Genomic DNA, 23,313 nt, shown 5'->3' with positions numbered 1-23,313 from the left:
AGCAGAATGAAACCACCAACCCCAGCAGAACCAGACAGACACACAGCATACAGGACAGAACACCAATGCTTCACCAGAGGCACACTGATGATGTTACCTACCATGGTGATGACTCGCCGGTGAACGAGCTTACCAGCTCAGCAAGTCAACCACCTCACCTACAACCTGGGCTACAAATCTTCTCGAATACGGAGGGAAAAGACTAGCTCAAGCCGGCTTTAACCTGCTCACATTATAAGTGCTCTCCCTGTGCAACAACTAGAAACGAATGAATGGGAAACATTTCAATGGATTCCAGATTTCAGAAAGGGAAAATCAGTGCTGGACATTAAAAGCAAAACACTGAAAAGCACTTTGTAGCCTGCAATTTTTCACATTATTCCCACCACATTCACGCAATCTTTAAAACTTCAATACTAAACACGGTGAAAGCCAAAGAGTTAAAGCACAGCTAGTTTATCAACACCAAATGCCATCCTAAAGCTAATAACTTCCATCATATCATACAAAATGAACAAATACACATGACAGCAGTAATTTTTAGAAATTTTATTCAAATGCGGAATTCCCACGACTCCAAGATCATGAGAAAAAGGATTCTGTGGGGGTACTGGGCCAAGTACTTCACAATGTAACCACACATGGCAGATTGGATCTAACCCACCATGAAAACAAAGGAGGCAAAAGGCAAATACTGTGGGCGCTGGAAATCTGAAATTAACACAATGCTGAAGAAAAGTCATCAGGCCTGGCGGCATTGGTGGAGAGAGAGTGAGGAAAAGCATCAACATTGCAAGACTGGTACAAATCTTTCAGAACTGGAGTCCTTCTCAACAGTCATACCAGACTTGAAATGTTAACTCTTTCTCTCTCCATTGGTGCTGCCAGAGTTTCGCTAACCTTGTGATTGTTTTCATGAAAACAAAGGGATTCTCCTCCCTGAACAGTGTACTGGAAATACCTGATGGCACTTCAAAAGTTTTATTTCGACAGTAAGTTAACAAAACAAAGTGTGGAAGTTTGTGTTTACTGGGGATGTGTAATGGGATAAAATTATCAAAAAAGTCTTAGACATGACCAATTTTAAAATTCTAATTACTTAAAATTATTCCAGATCCACTTCAAGAAAACAAGATGGGCAATTTTCACAATCGGTTCTTTAAAACAACAGAAGTTAACAGTGGAAGGGTGGGGAACGAGGGTGCTGTATCAAATGAAGAAAAGATGAGCAGGCACTTCGTACAACATCAAACGCACAAAGAAAACTACTAAACATACCTGAACAAGCTGGGTCTGTCCACAATGTTTAACACAAGAAAAGTACTGATGGGATTGTTCATTACTAATCAGCACCAACAAAAGCAGCCACACAGGGCAGTATGAGGATTTCTCAGTAAGACTTTATTGGAAAGTAGTCTTTCAGAGATGGAGAGGAGGGTTCCTGCAATTTACTTGGTTACAACGTACCAATGTAACCTTCACCTCCTAACTACACTGATTCATCCAGTTCAGGTGCCAGCATTTCAATACAAATGCACTTTGTGCAAAGTTAAAAATCACACAACACCAGGTTACGATCCAACAGGTGTATTTGGAAGCACTAGCTTTCAGAGGGCTGCTCCTTCATCGGGTGGTTGATGAGTATACGCCACAACCACCTGATGAAGGAGCGGTGCTCCAAAAGCTAGTGCTTCCAAATAAACCTGTTGGACTATAACCTGGTGTTGTGTGATTTTTAAACTTTGTCCACCCCAGTCCAACACCGGCATCTCCAAATCATGACTCACATTTTACATTTGTGAATAATTTGCAAGTTGTGATGGACATGATGGTTAATGGTAATCAGGACCATCTCTGGATGAAGGCTCTCCCTAATCTCACCAAACCTTTTCACAACCAAGTACTGGACATTGTTCTGACGTCAAACAGTTGGATATGGTTTGAAGAGTACAACATTTCCACCAATCTGACACAACATACAGAGGGTTACACGTATTCTACGATCATCTTATTTAAAGTAAGGTGATCGAATAAATAAAGATAGCAGGTGAACTGGAAAAAGGAGTGACTCCCAACTGTACAATGTGTCATAGTTTAAGTATCTGCGTAACTGTCCAATATTTGGTATTTCACATTTTCAATCTGCAATAAAGGTGGAGAATCGAGGCAATCTTCAATTTCCCTTCCAAATTAAAGTTCCAAGTAGGATTCTATACTTGGCCCCATTTTTAAAGATTGACACACCGTTCACTGGCCCATTTGTCGTCTTTGGGTTTCAACTGCTGCTGCCAGCTATTTACTGTATCGTGTATGCTTTGGTCAGAGGTATTTGAGGTTTCCAAACAAGTTAGGGGACACCATGTTTCTTGGATATGCTGATAAAGTGTACTGGGAGGTGGCCTGCTTCCTGACCAATACCAGCAAACCCACAATGCACTCCAATTTGTATTCAGACTGAAACAGCGGCAGCACACCAAAATAAGCGCCAAGCTGTAAAAGGTGCAAACTGGCACTGACCCACCTGGCTTCAAACCCCACTCCCAACCAAATGCCTGACCAACTCCAGGCTGCAGTAAAAATTTAGATTCAGAAAACAAAAAATAATGGGGAACGTGTGTGCGCGTGTGCAAGGTGACATCTTTCAGTCCATCACTTGTGAACATTCCTACAGTACTGATCTTCATTACAAACACAATCACCATGTGGCAGAAAGCAGAAATCCATGGAAATAGTTGCAAAGTCGCACGCCTGCCAGTAATTTTCTTCATTTTAAACATTTGGTTTGACTAATATCCTTGGACAAACTCCACCCATTCTTCACTCTCGATGCACAAGGACAAAGAGCCCCAGCAGAACAAGTACCGCATACTGAAAAAGAAATTAATAAAAGCATTAATAAAACAAAACATTCACAAAAGATTATTGGTAGAAACAGGATTCAATCAAGCTTACCTTAAATTTTGGATAGTCATTCATCAAAATGGTTACTATACCGATGTAAGGTACAAACCTGGAAAAGGTAAGATTTTTGAAACCTGTTAGACAATAATCAAACAAACAACAGGAATACCTTGCATCATGATACTGTTATCAAAATAACCTACGGTTGAAGATGTAGCCTCAGGAATAAGGGGACTGGTACCGAAGTGGGACTGACTGCAATTAACAGGAAGAGACAGCTGAATAGACAGTGACAAACAGGCTGGTTGGCCAAGTCCATAAATACTGTGGGGATTAATGTGAGATCATACTACTGTCAAATATGTTCGCTTACTAGAAAAAAAGTAGTTTTACTCTAGACCCCACAGAAGGCATTCTGGGATTTTAGCAACTTGGATCTTAAACTAGCCAGTGATTAATTCTCATCTGGTTAAAACAGTCAACAGCGTGCATTTGTCCAGCTTATGTAATAAAACATGGAAGGTTTTTCACTCTACTTTGAAAATTATAATTCCTATAAAGACAATTAGAAAAAAAAACAGAATACTTGCAATCCAAAAATCTGTGTGAACAGAACCGAATATGCACAATTTCAAGTCAATTAATTATCAAGGTGGGATAGCAGTCATTTGGTATAAGTTTCATACCGATGAGATTGTTGATGTAATCAAATGCTCATCACTTCACTGCAATGATATGTGACGTAAAACAAGTACAAAAATGGGCTGGAAAATTACTTTCAGGAGCAGGCACTGCATCACTATTTAAGCTTTCAAGATTTCAGGGTACAAAACATTCACCAAAATGGACCAGAAAATTTAGATTCTCTCTTATCCTTCTGTACAAGTACTCTGCAAACTGTACATGCAAACTTTAAAACAATCTGCCTCAGTTGTTTGTCACTTTGCTAAATTTAAACTCTCACGAATCTGCAAACTATCATTTTAGAATTATCGTGCAAAGGATATCATTCAACTAGATTTGACATGTTTCAGGTTGTTACTTTGTAATCGGTAGCTGGCAGCTTAATATTTTATGATACTTCCCTGTATTTTCTGAAAACCAAGTATCACATTAACATATACAAAAGAACTTGAAAAATTGCAAATACCCATCTATATTTATATTAATCCCTCATGCTTCAATTTAGTGATATTGCCTATGCATATCTCTTGAATATTTTACCACTCAAAATTGTTAACAGCCCACATATTTTTATTTAAGCGAAGGATGAAACTAAACCTTTTGGAGATCAGATTATACACCAGTACTGAGAATAAGCACAATAGGGCATACACTTAACATGGGAGATTTCTCAAACCGAATGTCATTTGTTGGTGCAGCACAAGTAAACAGATCCGAATGGTTTAGAAAATGGAGTTCCAGGTATGAGGCAACAATTTTATTTTCCAGGCACAGAATCCAACATTTGTCACATCATCATTATATTTAAAAAGGAGGAATATTGTGTGCATTTTGCCTTTCAGTACTCTGGGAGCAACGACACTGCTCACATAGTTTCACTGTGAACCCTCCCAGTCTACATGCCGAGTCCAAATTTGCAAAACAAAAAAAAACCGCTCTGATGACCAGTTCAGCTAGCACTCATTCAGCCAAGGCCTGAGATGTGGTAGCAGCCAACAGCACTGCTTACTTCTGCAATTTCCTTAGTGGTAGGTAAAACTCCGTTCAACTGGTAGTAACAAATCATTTGTATTACACACTGACAGCAACTCCACGGCGCGTTGTAAAACCCATGCAACACTCAAGTACCTTTCAGTATTGTGTTATGCACGTTACAGGGCAGTTAATATAACACATAGCAAAGACTCACCCCACACCACTGGAATTGCACTGCTAAAGAGTATATTCATAATCATTGCCTAGTACAATTGATCAAGGTTTCTGTGACTATTATAGTCAATGATAATGTAATACAGCTCAAAGTTTATGACACATCAACCATGTTTAAAAAAAACTACAGCTTTGGTGTTTTGGTAAGTGCATGAAGCAAGTTATTATTGTTCTCAGCTTCTGTTCAATCAATTCAAGTTTATAGGAACGAGAGTTGTAATAAAAAGGGCTGATTACAAGTTTGTTTGCGGTTGTACTGGCACACGTGCAATACACATTGCCTCTGGTGTTTCCATTCCATTCCAAAAAGAAACCTAACACTATGTTCACAATTCAACAGTTCCACACTCCATGATTCAGATGTCAACAGTAGGAAGTAGATTCACTGCATTTCTTATTTCTTTAATTTTGATCAAAGTGGGTTATTAAATATAGAAAACACGGGGAGGTGGTGGTATGGAGTAGCAAAGGAAAAGAAACGGCAACATGCATTTCCTACTCCTACTTCCCGTGCATTGCTGAACTGCTGCTTTTAAAATCTAAGTTCAGTATTACACAGTTAGGAGCAGGGTAATTTACTCCTCTGACACTCAAAATGTATTCTGTGATAATAACTCTCCATTTAGCAAGACAGTCATGTTATTGCTACAAGAGGCAGAAATGAAATTTTACAAGTGACCCTCCAGTTAACAGCTCAGGTTTCCACTAAGTTTTTCTCCCTGACTCAATACAGCACTTCCACCTAGTTATTTCTTCTTTTCATATAAAAAAGTAGTAATTATAGAGGAGGAAAGCACTTTTAACTAAAGTGCTTGTCTAAAAAAAAACTGAAGAAACTTCATGCGTGCCAGGAATGATAAAGTCATGGCTTCTCTCCACATTTGGGTAAAAACAAAAGGGGACAAATCAGACATTTGTCAGATAGATCTTATCCAGTAGGGTTCCTTGCTTATCAGTTGCTGTAATGCCAGGCAGCTATGGACCACCCACCCCAGACCTGGATACGAATCACTGGGATCCAATTCAATTAAAGGCCAAAGAGGTCAGGAATCAGGTGAAGTTGTCATTCCAACAGTCACCATGTTAACCGAAGACAAAGACAGTTAAGGTAAAACAGAACAGTATGTTATTCTACAAGTTAATCTATAACCTCAAACATGCTGCACTGGGAATATCAAAAATAACTTTGTTGAAAACACAACACCACCATTTTTGGCACGGTGGCTCAGCGTTTAGCACTGGTGCCTCAGCACCAGGGACCTGGATTCAGTTCCAGCTTTGGGTGACTGTGTGGAGTTTGCACATTCTCCCCGTGTCTGTGTGGGTTTCCTCCGGGTGCTCCGGTTTCCTCCCACAGTCCAAAGATGTGCAGGTCAAGTGAATTGGCCAAGCTAAGTTGCCCATAGTGTTCAGGGATGTGTAGGTTAGGTGCATTAGTTAAGGGTAAATCTAGGGTAGTAGGGGAATGGGTCTGGGTGGGTTAGTTTTTGGAGGGTCGGTGTGGATGTGTAGGGCGAAATGGCCTGTTTCCATACTGTAGGCAATTTATCAAATGATCAGTGCTACAAACAAAAACCCCTTGGACCAATCTGAGTTATCAATTTGCCTCTGTTCTAGAACAATGCTCTAATTATAGTATACTCCTGATTTTGCTGCAAAGGTGGCTCTGAATAAAGTTCAAACTATTGAATAATTCCAATTAAGTAGCATAAATAACAGTCTTATTTTAGATATAAAGTTTGTTTCCAATGTTAGCTGTGACAACAGACAGCTAATGGACAGTCAAAGATTAGCTGGCACCTTGTTCAGAGTCAGATATTCCTGATGATTATGACCATTGTAACCGCACAAGAGTAATTTAAGTCACATCTAAACATTACAACAATAACTAGGTCGTGACCTTGTGTGAAAACTTGTGGTCCTTACCAACCACTGGCACACATGAGACTCTGGAAGGTTACATAGCTGTCGACATTTGCTCAAACCAGTCCTTGTTTGGGAACCATTTAGCCACCAGCCAGTGACAAAGGGGCCTATTAATAAGCATCTTCAGGTAACACTGTCTCTTTTAATCCACCATTGATTGCCATGTTTGTGTTGCAACATACTCTTCAGCTGTCAGAATTTTAACAAATCGCATGCAACCGTACTCATGAAACCAAGGGAATCTTAAACTGAACTACTAACAGTCCTGTTCATTTAATTTTGAAAAAACACCTTTACAACAACTTATATTTTAGAGTGCCTTTAGATGTAATGCAAGCGGTCCAAAGTACGTCATAGAAGCATTAAAAAAAAGACTACAGTGAGCCACATCTTAACATAGGACAGATGGCCAAAGGCTTGGCCAAAAAGGTTATTTTTAAAGGGGGAAAAGGAGGAAAGTGAGACGTGACAGGGAGGTTTAGGGAAGATAATTTAAGAGTTAGGGGCCAAAGTAGCTGAAAGCACAGCCATCAACAGTGGAACAATTAAAATTAGGGCTATTGGAGGCTGAACCACAGGGCTATATTTCAAGAACTGTTGGCATGCAAGAGATTCCAGACATTGGCCAGGATGCTGGGACACCCGTTGGAATACCGTCATGGGATATGTTATGTTCACCTATAAAGGGTTGAACTTTAACATCTCATTCGAAAGACAGCAGCTTAAACAACACTCCCGTAATACTATAGTGAGGTGTCAGTCTTGACTTTTGCGTACATATCTTGGAGTGAGGCCAACAGCAGAAAATGCTTGAATTATTCGACAGGGAAGGCTGTGGAAATATAAACACAGATCATTGACCCAAACATCACCTGGGGCTGCTGTGAGCCTATGCCCAAGTCTTCAAATAACAGGAAATTAAAGGGCAATTCATTATTTACACTGAATAACCCACTATAAGGATTTGGTAAACAGTGAAACATTAGCAATATATTGGAACACGTTCATTACAACGGACTTCTCGATGCAAAATAATTAACTCAAAACCTCAGATGGGTCTTGTGAGACCATGAGGTTAACCTATCCATCCTCCATATGTTTGCAGCCTTTAACAACTGATTGCATAAGCTTAAAGCTGGTTACACAGTTCCACCACAATCCTCCTACTGACTGGGTCAACATTCATCTGACTGCAGCCAGAGACCTGCATTAATTGCTTCATGCCCCATTTATGCATTTACCTTTGATGTCTCCCAAGGATTCATCTTTGGATGTCTATTGCTCATCCACAGCTGGCTCTTGGAAATGTCAAAACACAATTTCCCCATCACAAGCTGACAACACTCAGTTCTGCTTCACCAGCACCTCTTTTGACTCGTCTGCTGTCTGCAAGGTGTCAGACTGTTTATTTGACATTCAGCCATGGACGAGCAGAAATTTCCTACAATTAAATATCAATCTTTAATCCACGCCACAAACCTCAGCAGTAACTCCATCCCTCTCACTGCCATGCAACTCAAGCTCAATTGAAATATTCACAATCTGTGGTGTTCTCGACTTTGGTGGAAGTAACAAAGTAACACGATCACCGAAACTGCAATTTCCCACCTCTAGCAGCACCCATTCTTGTCCATCTCAGCCCATCTGCCGCTGAACCCCCTCATCCATGCTTTTCTCAAAATAAAAACCCTCCCTTATTCTACCCTCTGTAAACCTGAGGTAATTCAAAACTCCTGTGCTCACTGACCTACACTGGCTCAGAATTAAATAATTTCTTGATTCCAAAATTCTAATCCTTATTTTCAAGCAGCTCTCAGGATTCTCCTATCCAAATCAGCAAAAGAAATGTTGCCCAAAATTCACCAATGGCTATTTCAGAAAGTTTGGCAAATGAAGATTATTGTACTGGATATAATTTAAAATAGCTAGAGATAAAAAAAACCTGTTCTTTTTCACTGAGGTTCAAGGAGGGCAGGAGTCTGATTGCCTACAGCAAGTGGGCAAAACAACAACAGGTATATGGAAATTCATGGAGGTTTTTTCCAAGATTATTTGTTTCAATGTAAAGTTGAGTTGTACATCTCCAAGGTGTTAGTACTGTCACAACTATCAGTAACATGTACAATAGTGTAGATAGATTATAAACGTCCTCTCAAGTATTTGCCTTCAGAAGCTACCTGGTAGAACTCTACTACACTCTGGGATTTTGCCATTTGGCTAAATTTGAATTGTGATCATGAAGCAGCTAAATGCTCTCACTCATTGTTTTCAGATGAGACTTTAATCGAGCACCCACTCTGCCTGCCTGGGTAGATGCAACAGATTCCAAGGCATTATTCAAAGAGGAATGGAGGAATTATCCCTGATCTTTTGGTCAGTGGGCAGCATCAGGAGATCTGATGTTCACACTACAAAAAAAAAGAGGCACTATTCTGAAGTTGTGAAATGAGTAGCTTTTTCTTTTAAATTAAAAGGCCACATGCCATTTCATCACCATGAGTATGTAGAGGGGTCACATGGATCCAGTTCTTTGCCTTGTTAGCAGATATCTGTTTTATAACATAATTCCAATCTCGGTGTTGCCTTGGGGTGCACCCACTATTTGCTTGTTTTATAAAAGCCTAAGCTGCTACACAATTTCTCCATCTGAACTATCAGCCAGTCTTTCTTTCTACAAAAGAGACTTGACTTATGCCACATAAAATTAGAAACATTTGCCCATGTTCTGCCAGTGGACATCTTCAGAAAAAGCACAAAGGATTGCTGAGAAAATGCCATGCTGGGGAACTTTTCATCTAGCACAAATCTTGAAGGAACAGAGAAGCTTGAAGAAAGGAAGAGAGAGGTGCAGGTCTAAATGTAGACATTCGTAGATGGAAGCAGCATGCAAACACATTGTGCCAGTTTCAACTAAACAAACCAGGTAACATACACTCTCTGGTTCATTCCTTAGGACAATGCTTCAAATAATCAGTCAACCTCCCAGAGTTAAATTTAAACAGAAAATGGCAATTAACTGTCAGTCATCCTTCAACTGCATCCTTGATGACAACACACTTACAAGAGTTCACATGCCAATCAATCAATATACTGTTCTCATAGTACATTTCCTCTTAACACTGACATTCTTGAGAATTGTCCTGATGAGTGCAACAAACCTTTCTTCACCAATACTCAGTTCTGTACTTTCAAATAATTTATAAGCACAAAAAGGTTTTTTTTCTCTCTTTTATTCTGAGGTCTGTAAAATAAATGGTGGTATATCGATTCACATTTCTTCTTCCATTGGATGAAGTCTCACTGCTGCAGGACACCTATCAACACAAGCAGACCACAAAATAAATCTGAGACTCACCCACGTGCACGTCCCACTACATCTTTCTTCTCCAGCCAGTGTTGTCCCTGTTTGTACAAGCCTCGGTCATCAACAGAATTGTTGTCACCTTTCGTCAGAAATTTGATGTCTCCATTTTCCCTAATACAACAGTAAATGCAAGTTTTGTCACATGGCTTTCACAATCTGCAAATTAAAAAAAAACTAGGAGATGGGTGATGTACGAAACAGAACTTTTTAAATCAGTAGGTTGGACTAAAGAGCTTACATTTTTAATGGGATGATTAATGTTCCAACGCACTTTACAAGGGCGTTATCAAACTCTGCTACCAAACCACAGAAGAGATTTTGGCTCAGGGTGAGTTTTATCTTAAAAAGGAGCATGGCGAAATAGAAAAGGCAGTGAGATTCAGGAAAAGAATTCCAGAGTTAGGGCCACAGCAGCTGAAGCATGGTTGCCCATGGTAAGGCAATGGAAGTCAGTGACTGGCAAGAGTTGGAGGCCCGCAGTAATCAAAGCTGTATAGGACTTTATAGAGGTCATAAAAATAGAAGAGGTATTTAAATAAGACAAGTGATGTTTTATGAAAAATTTAAAATTTTTGTTTCAAATTAGCACATCAAGTAACAAAGAAGCATATAAACTAAAATCGCAAAAAAGCAAGTCGAAGGACTTTAGCTAAAGAGACTCCAATAGAAAATTGGAACAATATAGATAAAAAGATATTGCCACAATACATACAAACTCTCAAACAGAATGCTTGAGAAACAGCAACTATGGACAGAGAAAGAGTTAAACTTGGAGTCCATAATGACTCTTCTTCAGAACTGAAAGGTGTTGAAAATTAAAAAAAAAATACTTTTGACAGAGGCAAGGGGATAGATGGTGTCAAGGCCCACTGCAAAAGATAACGGTTTTGTTAATTATGGTGAAAGAGAAATAGTTGTATATTAAGATGGGAAGGGACAGAATAGGTTCTCTTCACTAACAGCAAAGTAAAGATGATACAAACAAGGCAATGGAGGGGATAGTAAGTAAAATGGAGAATAGACATCTGCAATCAGTTGCTGAAGTTATAGAATTGAACAGTTACCTCAAGGCTGGAAAGTGGAAGTGGTGACTGAGGTGTTATTCCTGGAGCTTGAATTGTGCTTTGTTGGAACACTGCAGCAAGCCCAGGACAGAAATGTTAGCATGCGAGTAAGGTGGTTTACTGAAATGGGAAGCAACTGGGAGGTCTGGGTCATTTCCTACAGATGTAGCAGAGATGGACTCTAAAGTGTCAAATAGTCTGCCTTTGGTCTTGAAAGAAACAAAACATGGCTTCACTTGGAAGATGTGTACATGGCCTTGGACAGTGAGGAGGCAAGTTGTACACCTTCTGAAACTGCATGGTCATGTATCATGGGGGAGTGAGGAAGTACTGGAGGAGTGGATCATGGGGAACTGCCCCTGTAGTATGCTGACAGTCCAGGGGACCGGATGATGTTTGGTGGGGACATACTCCTGGAGGTGGCGGAAATGATGGAGGATGATCTTTTTAATGCAAGGACTAGTAGATGAAATGGAAGGAGAATGGAAATCCTACTGTTGTTCTAGGAATGGCAGGGGGAAGAGTAGGGGCCCTGTCAACTACAATGGGTGGGGAATACTTCGCTGAGGAGAAAGGCAATGTTACAGGCAACCTGGTGAAAAGTGGCATTAGAACAGAGGAACCTAGGGGTACAAGTACATAATTCTTCAAAGTTTGCATCAAATATCAACAGGGTGGTTAAAATGCTATTTGGCACACTTGCCTTCATTACTCAGGAAGAGTATAGGAGTTGGGAAGTCATGTTGAGGTTGTACAGGACATTGGTGAGGCATCTTCTGGGATACTGTGTCCAATTCTGGGTAGCCCCGTTATAGGAAGGATATTAAGCTGGAGAGGGTTCAGAAGAGGCTGTTGCTTTTATAGAAGGTTTGAGTTATAAAGAAAGGCTGGGACCTTTTTTCACTGGAGCATAGGGGTTTGAGAGATGACCTGATAGAAGTTTATAAACAAATGAGAGGTATAGATAGAGTTAACGATAGTTGTCTTTTCCCTAGGATGGGGGATTTCAAGAAGGGGGGCATATTTTTAAGTTGAGAGGAGAGAGATTAAAATAAAAACACACGAGGTACATTTTTTTTTAAAAACAGAGTGTGGTTTGTGTGTGGAATGAAATTTGAGGAAGTGGAGGATGTGGGTATAATTACAACATTTAAAAGACATTTGAATAAGTACACAAATAGGAAAAGGTTTGGAGGGATATGGGGCAAGAGCAGGCAGACAGGATTAGTTTAGTTTGGGATTATGTTCGGCATGGATTGGTTGGACTGAAGGGTCTAGTTCCGTGCTGTATGACACTGTGTGATAGTGACCAAGAAACTGGGAGAATGAAACTCCTGAAGAAGGGTTTATGCCTGAAACGTCGATTCTCCTTTGATGCTGCCTGACCTGCTGCGCTTTTCCAGCAACACATTTTTAAGCTCTGATCCCCAGCATGTGCAGTCCTCACTTTCTCCTAGAATGGAATGGAAGCCTTGCAGGAAGCAGGATGTGAGGTGGTGTAGTTGAGGTACCTGTGAGGGGTGTGGACTTGGGTGGATATTAGTTGGCAGCCTACTCTCAGAAATGGAAACAATGAAGTCAAGAAAGGGAAGAGTCAGAGGTGGACCAGGTGAAGAGGAGAGAAGAATGGAAATTGGAAGCAAAACTGATGAAATCTTTCTAATTCTGGACGTGAATAGGAAGCAGCATTAAAGACAATGTATTAGAGAAAGTAGGAAGAGAAAGGGGTAAAAGATCTCCAATCAGTTATCATGTCCATGAACATTACACAGGAAAAGTCCTTTGGAATGGGCAGGAAGGATAACTAACTTACCCACAGTTAAACTACCCTGCTCTGCAATGCACTAAGCAGTCTAGACGTGGTAGCTCAAGTAAAGCAATACTTTAAACAATGACATCCTGTTTACAAGCCATCAGATTCCTGCTATAGAAACACGTACTTCTCGTGAATTTTCAGCACTCTGTGTACTATTGGAATTTCTCGTCCTTCAATTCTGAAAACCACAATCTCGCCAACTCGGATGGGATCTTCTATGCGGTTGGTCAGGAACAGAAGGTCACCTCTGTGGAAGGCAGGTTCCATACTCCCACTGAAATGAGAGAGATAATATCAGACTATCAGTTGGTGCTTTTCAGCTGAGAAAGACAAGAGACATTTCACAGAATACAGAGATGAAATCAAAGTTTCAAAGATTGCTTTCGACCCACATTACAAGGGAACACCCATCACATTAGTATTAGCTGCGCTTTGGTGCCTTGTCAGATTAGTATGTTAATTCCTCGAATGGATCATCACTAACTCTCACACTTAATAAATGTCAGTGGATTACAATGAGCAAATCCACTGGCCCAGAATCCATTTGCCAGTCTGTTGTCAAATAATACTGTAGAATCATAATGAGTTAATTAGGATTGGTAGTTTATTCAAAGATGACGGTTTCTACAATGCTGACCACTTAGCATAAATTATGCATTAGTCACTCAAACAGCTTGCACATTGAGTCAAACATATTTAATAACTGAAAATGCTGGAGAAACAGCAGGTTAGAAAACAGTTGTCAAGTCAGCATTTCACATTGATGATGTTTACTCATTGACCTGAAACATTAACACTGGTTCTGTCTTTCCACAGAGGCTGCCTATTATACTGAATACTGCCTGCATTTTGCGTTACTATTTATTCTATGCTTATTTGGGTTCATTATACCCCTCTATAAAGCTGAGATCAGATACATGCACCTGGCTTATTAACACCACCAACTGAACCAGAGACTTTAGTCCCTATGCTTTAGGACATTATTGAACATGATTCTGCTGTTTTCATCCTGACAAGGATCTACACACACAACAACTTTCCTTGCCACTGCAAGAGGTGCAAAACCTGCACCCACACCTCCCGTCACCTCCATCCAAGGACCCAAAGGATCCTTTCACATCCGGCAAAGATGTTCTGCACATCATCCAAACACCTCATCTACTGTGTCCGTTGCTCTCAATGTTGTCTCCTCTACACTGGGGAGACAGGGAACATCTCTGGGATACACACACCAAACAACCCTCCTGCCCTGTGGCAGACTAGTTCAACTTCCCCTCCCACTCCACCAAGGATACGCAAGTCCTAGGCTGCCTCCACCACCAAATTCTAGCCACCCAATACCTGGAGGAAGAACATCTCATCTTCTGCCTTAGGACCACATGGCATCAATGTCGATTTCATCAGTTTCCTCATTTCCGCTACACCTCCCCTCACCTCCCCTCAACCCAGATCCAACCCTCCAACTCTGCACTGCTGCTTTGAACTGTCCCACCTGTCCATCTTCCTTCCCATGTACCCACTCCACCCTCTGCTCTGACTGTTCACCATCACCCCCCCACAGCTACATCTACCTATTGCCTTCCCAGCTACCTTCCCCCCCCAGCCCCACCCATTTACTTATCTCTCACCACCCCCCCGCCCACCCTCCACATTCCTGATGAAAGGCTTATGCCCAAAATGTCGACTCTCCAGCTCCTCTGATGATGCCTGACCTGTTGTGCTTTTCCAGTGCCACCCTTTTCGACTCTGATCTCCAGCATCTGCAGTCCTCACATTCTCCTACATTACAGAGTGTAAACCTACATATTTTAAGTTAAACAGTACTTAATTGCAACCTGAAATTATTCACAAAACTGGAAGAACTCCAAGAACACTCTCTATAACTACTAACCTGGGGAGAAAAGGACAGGTTTCAAAATTGTAGTTCCACACTGAATAACGGTGCAATATAGTGATTTTTCCAGGAAAGAGATTATTTACTATTAATTTCCTGGCTAATTATAAAGGGAAACGATATATATCTACTATGTTAAGACATCACTGTAGGAAATAAATGTGACAGTTCATTATTTCCAGGTTTATATAGCCATTGTCAATTTACAATTTAATTTAAACATTCTGTTTTGTAGATACATTAAGTAGTCTGATTTGGAGGTGCCGGTGTTGGACTGGGTTGGACAAAATTAAAAATCACAACACCAGGTTATACTCCAGCAAGTTTATTTGGAAGCACTAGCTTTCAGAGCGTTGCTCCTCCACAACCACCTAATGAAGGAGCAGCGCTCTGACAGATAGTGTTTCCAAATAAATCTGCTGGACTATAACCTGGTGTTGTGCGATTTTTAACTAAGTCGTCTGAGACATTCAGTACCGACAATCATTGTACTGCAACAGTTACTGCTGCATATGTACAGCATTTAAAATAAAGTAGCAGAAAATGAGGACGGCAGATGCTGGAGATCAGTCACAAAGTGTGGGGCTGGAAAAGCACAGCCGGTCAGGCAGCATCTGAGGAGCAGGAGAGTCGACGTTTCGAGCATAAGCTCTTCATCAGGAATGTCTTCATTCCTCATGAAGAGCTTATGCTTGAAACGTCAACTCTCCTGCTCCTCGGATGCTGCCTGACCGGCTGTGCTTTTCCAGGGACGCTGTTTGACTTTAAAATAAAGTAGTAGAGCCTCGGCCGAGAAGGGAAAGGAACGCGTATTTATACATGACCATATCACCTCTGGGCTTTGCAACTAACATTTTGAATTACAGGTGGTAACTTAATAGCAGAATTCCACAAATTATGTAACATCTCAAGCAGAAGATGCCAGAACATTGATGAAAGCATCGAAAATATCAAAACTATCTGCCCACAGTGAGGTTTACAACCACAACGTTCTGACCCAAGGGCACTATCGATCAAGCGAAGACGGAACAGGATTTGAAGCACATCGAGATATGAACGGTGTGTCTGCAAACGTGGACATTTAAAAAAAAAAACTTCATTCTTAGTTGTTAAAACACAGCAATGTCTCACAGCCTATAGATCAATGAGATATCACAGTATCTTCCAGCTTAGTGGGCAGCCAGTCAATTGGCAGTGACGACCTTCTGGAAGCGGTTCAACTGAACCCCTCTCCATCTGAAAAACATAGTACTAGAATTCTATTCATAATCGATGTCTGAATTTTTATATCTGTCCTCCTGTAACCTAACAGGATCTGTTGATCATCAAGAATGCAGAAGTCAGGCTGGATTCTGTAGGCATGTTACAGTGGTGACTGCATGTTGAGGAAGGATGTTCAGACTATCCCTTTTGACAGATTTGGAGATCTGAAGAATCATTTACAATTCAAACATGAAAGGAAGAACAAACAATGTTCACTTACCTGAGCACAACTACAATTGGACTTTCACTCCCAGTCAGAACCATCAATCCTTTCCAGATCATCAGTGCAGAAGACACAATCATACCAAAATTCAAGACCTGATAGTATAACTGGAACAAGAATCATTTAATTAGGCAACCCAATATTTCTGTAAAGATCATTCACATTTCACGATAGTTATAATAATGCAAACAGGGAGAGCAAAATCTCAGCTGCAACGGGAACATCAAACTCACCGAATTTTCAAACTTAACACACCTGGAAAAGCTGCCTTTGTCACTAACCCCATCCTTCCAAGAGAACAGATGACTATGACACAGTGGAAACTTGAAAGGGTACAGCACCAATAGTTAGTGCACGACTAATTTTGAAGAGCAGAGATTAAAAAAAAGAACTAAAAAAAACCCAAATTAATTATGGTCAAATTAGATTTACACAATAACCAGAAAAAATGTAAAACCCATGATAATTGTTTGTTAAAAGTTAGACATGTAATTGAATATTAAATTTCAAAGCACAGTCTCTAAGACTTTGCCCTAAGGCACATTAACTGTAGGCAGAGCTGGTCTTGGACTCCTCCAAAGTCAAACTCCATTGCTCAGCAAGGTAGTAAAGGACAGCAACGCAGTAATGACAATGTCACTTGGATAGTGTTAAATCACATGATTGATACAATACTCTGTTTGGGGGTGGGAACACACAAGCCTTAGTACGCTGGTTCAAGTGCTATTAAAGGGGAAATGCTCAGGAAGACTTGCCTATCAAAAACGTCACTCAGTCGATGCAGGTCAGGATTCCTTCTTATGGAAAACCTGTAGTAGCTCTGCCTTAGTTCGAAGCAGCAGAAACAAGCAAGGAAATTATGGATCACAGGTAGACACTACCTCCTGAGCTAGAATCAGAGCTAATTAATACAATGGAACCATGTCTCACTGAGCCAGCAAGCAGAGACGAAATTTCAAGAAATCCAGTCCAAAACAGTCAAAAAATAAACTATGGCTAGATTTTCTGTGATTGAACAAACAGTAACCCAGTGGTTTCGAGAATGGCTGCAGAATTCTATGGTTATTTGCTCAGTAACAGATGAATGGCACACCACCCTATAGGACACTGGGACCTGTGTGAACAGTGTAAGCAAGTGTACATTCCTTTAACCAGACTAAAGAAATATTAAGGAGCAGTGTAGACCCTGCACCAGAGACTGCAGGAAAGAATCAGAATTCAACCTCAAATCAGATGGAGGGAGAAATGCAGGCTGTTCCTTTTCTCTGGGTTCAACAAAAACATTTTATTAAAGACACTTTCATCGATAATTAAAAGTTGAAATCAGATTTCACACTGGTTAATGTTAATGCTCAGTCCCAGAGAGGTTGTTAGAGTAATTAAAACTGATAGTGCTGTTAAAAAGATTTTGGACTGAATGCGCTGATGTACAGTTTGTTCTGATATAACACGATATAGTTCTGTTCCTGTGTAATCACGCGTTATAAGAAAATCAGGTGATAGCAGCACCATTTAAACTAATGGGAACCAAAATCATGTTATAGCCAAGACAGGTGAGGAAAGTTGGCATACTACAAATAACAGCCTAAATTCTTCAATCCTGTTATAGCCAATTCATGCAGAAGAAACACACGTTCTTACAGAACTGACTGTAACTAATGCAGTGAGTTAAGTCCAATCATGATGCCAGGACAGGGATTTCACACCATCTCATATTTGAACAGACAGTCAGAGGGAAGATGTGATTTTTGTGCAGCGAATGGGAACAAAAATCTTGGGACTAGATTTTTACATTCAACTGCATACATACATTCAATAGTAATTGCAGTTCAGTTTTGCATAAATAATAAGATGGCTATTAGCCTTACTAATGTACATCAAAAACTGGCCTTGATATGTAGAAGTCTAATTTAAGCTAGTGGGTGGGCTATCAGAAAGAAAATGCTGATAAAGCAGCTGGATTGTCATAAAGATTAAGCTGGTTCACTAATAACCTTCAGGAAAGGGAACCTGGCACTCTTAAGCAGTCTGGTTTGCACCTGACTTTTATCAACATAATGTGGTTGGATCAGAGCCCTGAACTGTGCACTAAATGAACTGCAACTCGAAGCAACTACAGACATAAACACTTAGTAACTTGGAACAGGCAAAACATGTGACCATTTCACCCTTACTAAAAAAATAAAATTTCAAAGCCTGCACTCATACAGCCGCTAACAGAAATTTCCCTTGATAATTCAGCCAGGCGGCACTCAAAATATAAATACTTCTAATTTTCACTCTCAAACAAAGAATTCAATACACAGATTTATTTTAGCAGCAGATATCATTCTCTATACTTTAGACTAACCATGTACAACAATGCAATAGAACAATACAATTTGTGCAGGGAGACATTTGTCTAGGGCCAGAAACAGTGGTCAGCAGGTAGGGGGAAGTGAGAAGATCTTTCTGTGCACAGAAAGAATGCAATAACCAACACTGCTATAGATCAAAACCTATTTGTCCACTTAGTGAAGGAGTCTGCACTGGTCGAAAACAATGGGCCCGAGATCTGTGCTGCAGATCTCTATAACTCTTATGAGTATGACCTTTGTATTTAATATGCAGCAGAGTGGTGAGGTGACCAGTAATTCAGAGGTCCAGGGTAATGCTTTGGGGACTTGAATCAAAACCCCCACACCAGTTAGTAGAATGTGAATTTGGCTAATAAATCTGGAATTGAAAACTGAGCTCAATAATGGCAAATGAGAATTACTGTACTGTTGTAAAAACATCTGGTTCATAGATGCTCTCGAGAGAAGGAAATCTGACATCTCTACGTAATCTAGTCTACATGCAATTCCAGAGCAACATCATCATTGACTCATAACTGCCTTGTGAAATGGCCAAGTCACCCAATTTGAGGGATACTGGAGCTAGACAACAAACACCGAAGTGAAGCGTGGTGCTGGAAGAGCACGGCCAGTCAGGCAGCATCTGAGGAGCAGGAGAATCAATGTTTCAGGCACAAGCAGTTTCTTGATGAAGGGCTTATGCCCAAAATGTCAATTCTCCTGCTCTTTGGATGCTTTTAGCCGGCTGTGCTTTCCCAGCACCACACTCTTCGACTCTGAACTCCAGTATCTGCAGTCCTCACTTTCTCCTTGCCAGAGGTGCCTTCAACCAATGCAAAGAAAATTCTTAAAAATGCAGTTGATTTATGGTCAGATGAGAGCATCAGAACAATAACAGAACAAATTCACTCAGCATTGCATTTTGACAACTGAGAACCAAGTGAGGAAGACATCCAGCCAGTCAAGTCCACACTAGCAAAACTATGCTCAGAACTTGTAACAACTGACCTAACATCACCTCCCTTGGTAGGAATACAAAGCTTCTTCCAACTCTCAACCTACACTGAAATTAAAGTACCCTGAAGGACCAGATCAATCAAAACTCCAAAATATAAATCAAACATCCACCTATCCATTGTTATGGCCACTTGAGGGTGCGATTTGTTAGGAGCAATTGCAATACAATATGTAGGACACTGAAAGTGTTGCATCAATAGAGAGTTGGACCAAGGAACCAGAGTTTGGAGATTGGCAGCAAAGGCACTAAATACATGGTATTGAATCAGGAGCTGGTGGGAGTGTCCCAGAAGGTAAAGTCACTATATAAACGCAGAGGTAACCCCAGAAGCCTATGGATGTGTGGAGGACAGTAAAGTTGCTATACAAATGCAGATGTCTTCCAGTGAGTGTGTGCAGGTTCACAAAGATGCTATACAAATGCAGATGTCGTCCAGTGAGTGTATGCAGGTCCGTAAAGCTGCTATATAAATGCAGAGGTCGCCCCGAGATCCTGTGGGAGTGTGCAGGTCCGTAAAGTCGCTATACAAATGCAGATGTCTGCCCAGAAGCCAGTGGGAGCGTGGAGTACGCTGAAGTCTCTATGTAAATGCAGTGGTGGCCCTGCCCTGGGAGCTGATGGGAGTGTGGGTCCAGGTCGAGCAAGGGCCTGGTTTAAGCGGAGCCGCGCAGGCGGGCGGGCGGGCCCCGGGGAGACGCACCTGCCGCTTGTTCATCCGCCGGACATCATTGAGGAAATCTAGCGACATCATCCTGAGCACCGGCTCCGCTCTCGATCATGGGGCGAGCGGCAGGGAGGGGGAGGGAGGGAGGGAGGGTGAGGAAAAAAACAAGCCACCGAGCCTCCAACCGCCGACACTCGAGCTACCGGAAGCTCAGGCTCCACCGGAAGTCTAGGCCTCACCAGGAAGGTGTCGCGCCGCCCTCTGGGAGATTTAAAGGGACACTCCCCCTCCAGCAGCCAGCTCCCTGTCCAATGAGTGACTGCCAGGTTTTCTGGTCCACAGCTGCCAAGTAGCCTTAGGTCACTCATTCATTAAAATGGGCCTAGAGTCATAGAGATGTACAACATAGATACAGACCCTTCGGTCAACCTTGTCCATGCCGACAAGATATCCTAAATTTAATCTAGTCCCATCTGCCAGCACCCGGCCCATCTCCCTCCAAACCCTTCCTATTCATATACCCATCCAGATGCCTTTTAAATGCTGTAATTGTATCAGCCTCCACCACTTCCTCTGGCAGCTCATTTCATACACGTACCGCCCTTTGCATTAAAATGTTGCCCTTAGGTCCCTTTTAAATCTTTCCCCTCTCACCCTAAACCTACGTCCTCCAGTTCTGGACTCCCCCACTCTGGGGAAAAGGTCACCCCTCAGCCTCCGACGCTCCAGGGAAAACAGCCACGGCCTATTCAGCCTCTCTCTGCAGCTGAAACCTTCCATCCCTGGCAACATTCTTGTAAATAGCTTCTGAACCTTTTCAAGTTTCACAATATCCTTCCTATAGGAGGGAGACCACAATATTGCACACAGTATTTCAAAAGTGGCCCAACCAATGTCCTGTACAGCTGCAACATGACCTGCCAACTCCTATATGCAACGCTCTGACCAATTAAGGAAAGCATACCAAACACCTTCTTCACTATCCTATCTACATGTTACTCCACTTTCAAGGAACTATGAACCTGCACTCCAAGGTCTCTTTGTTCAGCAACACTCTCCAGGACCCTACCATTAAGTGTATAAGTTCTGCCCTGCTTCGCCTTTCCAAAATGCAGCACCTCACATTTATCTAAATTAAACTCCATTTGCCACTCTTTCGCCCTTTGGCCCATCTAATCAAGATCCTATTGTTACTCTGAGACAACCTTCTCCACTGTCCACTATATCTCCAATTATCTGCAAACTTACTAATTATACCTCCTATGCTCACGTCCAAATCATTTATATAAATGATAAAAAGCAGCGGACCCAGCACTGATCCTTGTGGCACAACACTGGTCCCAGGCCTCCAGTCTGAAAAGCAACTCTCCACCACCCTCTGTCTTCTACCTTTGAGCCAATTCTGTATCCAAATGGCTAGTAGTTCTGCTAAAACGCGGTTGTTCTGTTCTCATGCAACCCCGTGTTAGAAGAAAATCATGTAAAAGCAGCACCAATTAAACCAATTAATGGGGCCAGAATCACGTTATAACCAATACATGTTTAAAACTTTGTGCTTTAGAAACAGTGTCCCCAATTCATCAATTGTGTTATGGTGAATTTGTGTTAACAGAACTCGCAATATAGCAGAATGACCTGTATTCCATGTGAATAACCTTGCTAATATATCTACCATGAGGAACTTTTTCGAATGCCTTACTGAAGTCCATATCGGTCATGTCCACCACTCTGTCCTTATCAATCCTCTGCATTACTTCTTCAAAAAAACTCAATCAAGTTAGTAAGACACAATATCTACACACAAAGCTTATGCAAATGGCTAAGATTATTTTGTTTAGAAGTTATAACTTGTCACGTAAAATCCCCCTTTTTTATTTGAAAAAGAAATACTTTTCATTTTCCTCAGCTTGCATTTTGTTATAAAATTCAATACATCTCTCACCCGGATCAGTAATAAAAAACCTGGAGTAATAAAGAATTTTTCATGAACAGCCCCTTTGCATCTTGTAGGAGCAAATTACTGCAGATGCTGGAACCTGTACTAAAAACAACAAATGCTGGAGAGCACAGTGAGTCAGGCAACATCCGTGCAATCTTTTACCCCTAATCTCAAGTAACTCTTTGATGTTTGGTCACTATCCTAAGGCAGGAGAACCGCCAGTCACAAGCTCCCTCCAGCAACAACGTGCTGAATCTTTATTTGTGATGCTGACTGAGTATAATACTGGACTGGTCACTATGGGTAACACCAGGCAGAGTGTATAAACAGAGTCAAGAACAAAAACTGCCGGAGAATCTCAGCAGATCTGGCAGCATCTATGGAGAGAGATCAGAGTTAATGTTTCGGGTCCAGTAACCCTTCCTTAAGAGAGAGTACAGAATGTTCTGTTTTTTGAAGGACATCAAATTGTTAGTGACTTTCACAACCCCCTTTGCTGATCCATTTGTTTAATTCAATTTTGCGCCTTGAATATGGATTTCAGTTGAAATGACCTGCTGTTTCATTCTGTAACCAATCAGTATATCAATATTTTATCAAAAAGAAACACACACAATCTGAAATGAAAGCAGAAAATGCTGGATAGACAATGCAGGTCCAGACCACATCTGAGCAGAGAGGGAACAAGTTGTAGAGTTTGCCTGTTGCTGCTGTACTGAGGGATCTGGGTGCACGTGAATCACAAAACGTTAGTACATGCATACAGCAAGTAATCAGGAAGGCAAAGGGAGTCTTTATTGCAAGCAGGGGGTGTAGTATTAAAGTCAGGAATTCTGGCTCTGGCAAGATCGCAGCTAGATTAATAGAATCCCTACAGTGTGGAAACAGGCCCTTCGGCCCAAAAGTTCACACCAACCCTCCGAAGAGTCACCCATACAGACCCACTCCCCTACCCTATTATCATATATTTGCCCCTGACTAATGCACCTAACCTACACATCCTTGAACAGTA

General features: G+C 41.2%; 1 protein-coding gene across 1 annotated transcript; it reads right to left on the bottom strand.

The window, feature by feature from the left end:
* Positions 1–534: 534 nt before the first annotated feature.
* On the bottom strand, positions 535–20,581 carry sec11a (SEC11 homolog A, signal peptidase complex subunit). The gene is made up of 6 exons (XM_072553172.1): positions 20,399–20,581; positions 16,342–16,451; positions 13,089–13,238; positions 10,076–10,195; positions 2,953–3,010; positions 535–2,868 (listed from the first exon to the last, which is right to left on the bottom strand). The coding sequence occupies exons 1-6, from the start codon at positions 20,447–20,449 to the stop codon at positions 2,818–2,820; spliced, it is 540 nt and encodes a 179-aa protein (XP_072409273.1). The 5' UTR covers positions 20,450–20,581; the 3' UTR covers positions 535–2,817.
* Between the last annotated feature and the right edge of the window lie 2,732 nt (positions 20,582–23,313).

Source organism: Chiloscyllium punctatum, chromosome 33 (genome assembly GCF_047496795.1).
Source record: "Chiloscyllium punctatum isolate Juve2018m chromosome 33, sChiPun1.3, whole genome shotgun sequence".
NCBI classification, from domain to species: Eukaryota; Metazoa; Chordata; class Chondrichthyes; order Orectolobiformes; family Hemiscylliidae; genus Chiloscyllium; species Chiloscyllium punctatum.
This window is presented reverse-complemented; position numbering and strand designations above follow the sequence as displayed.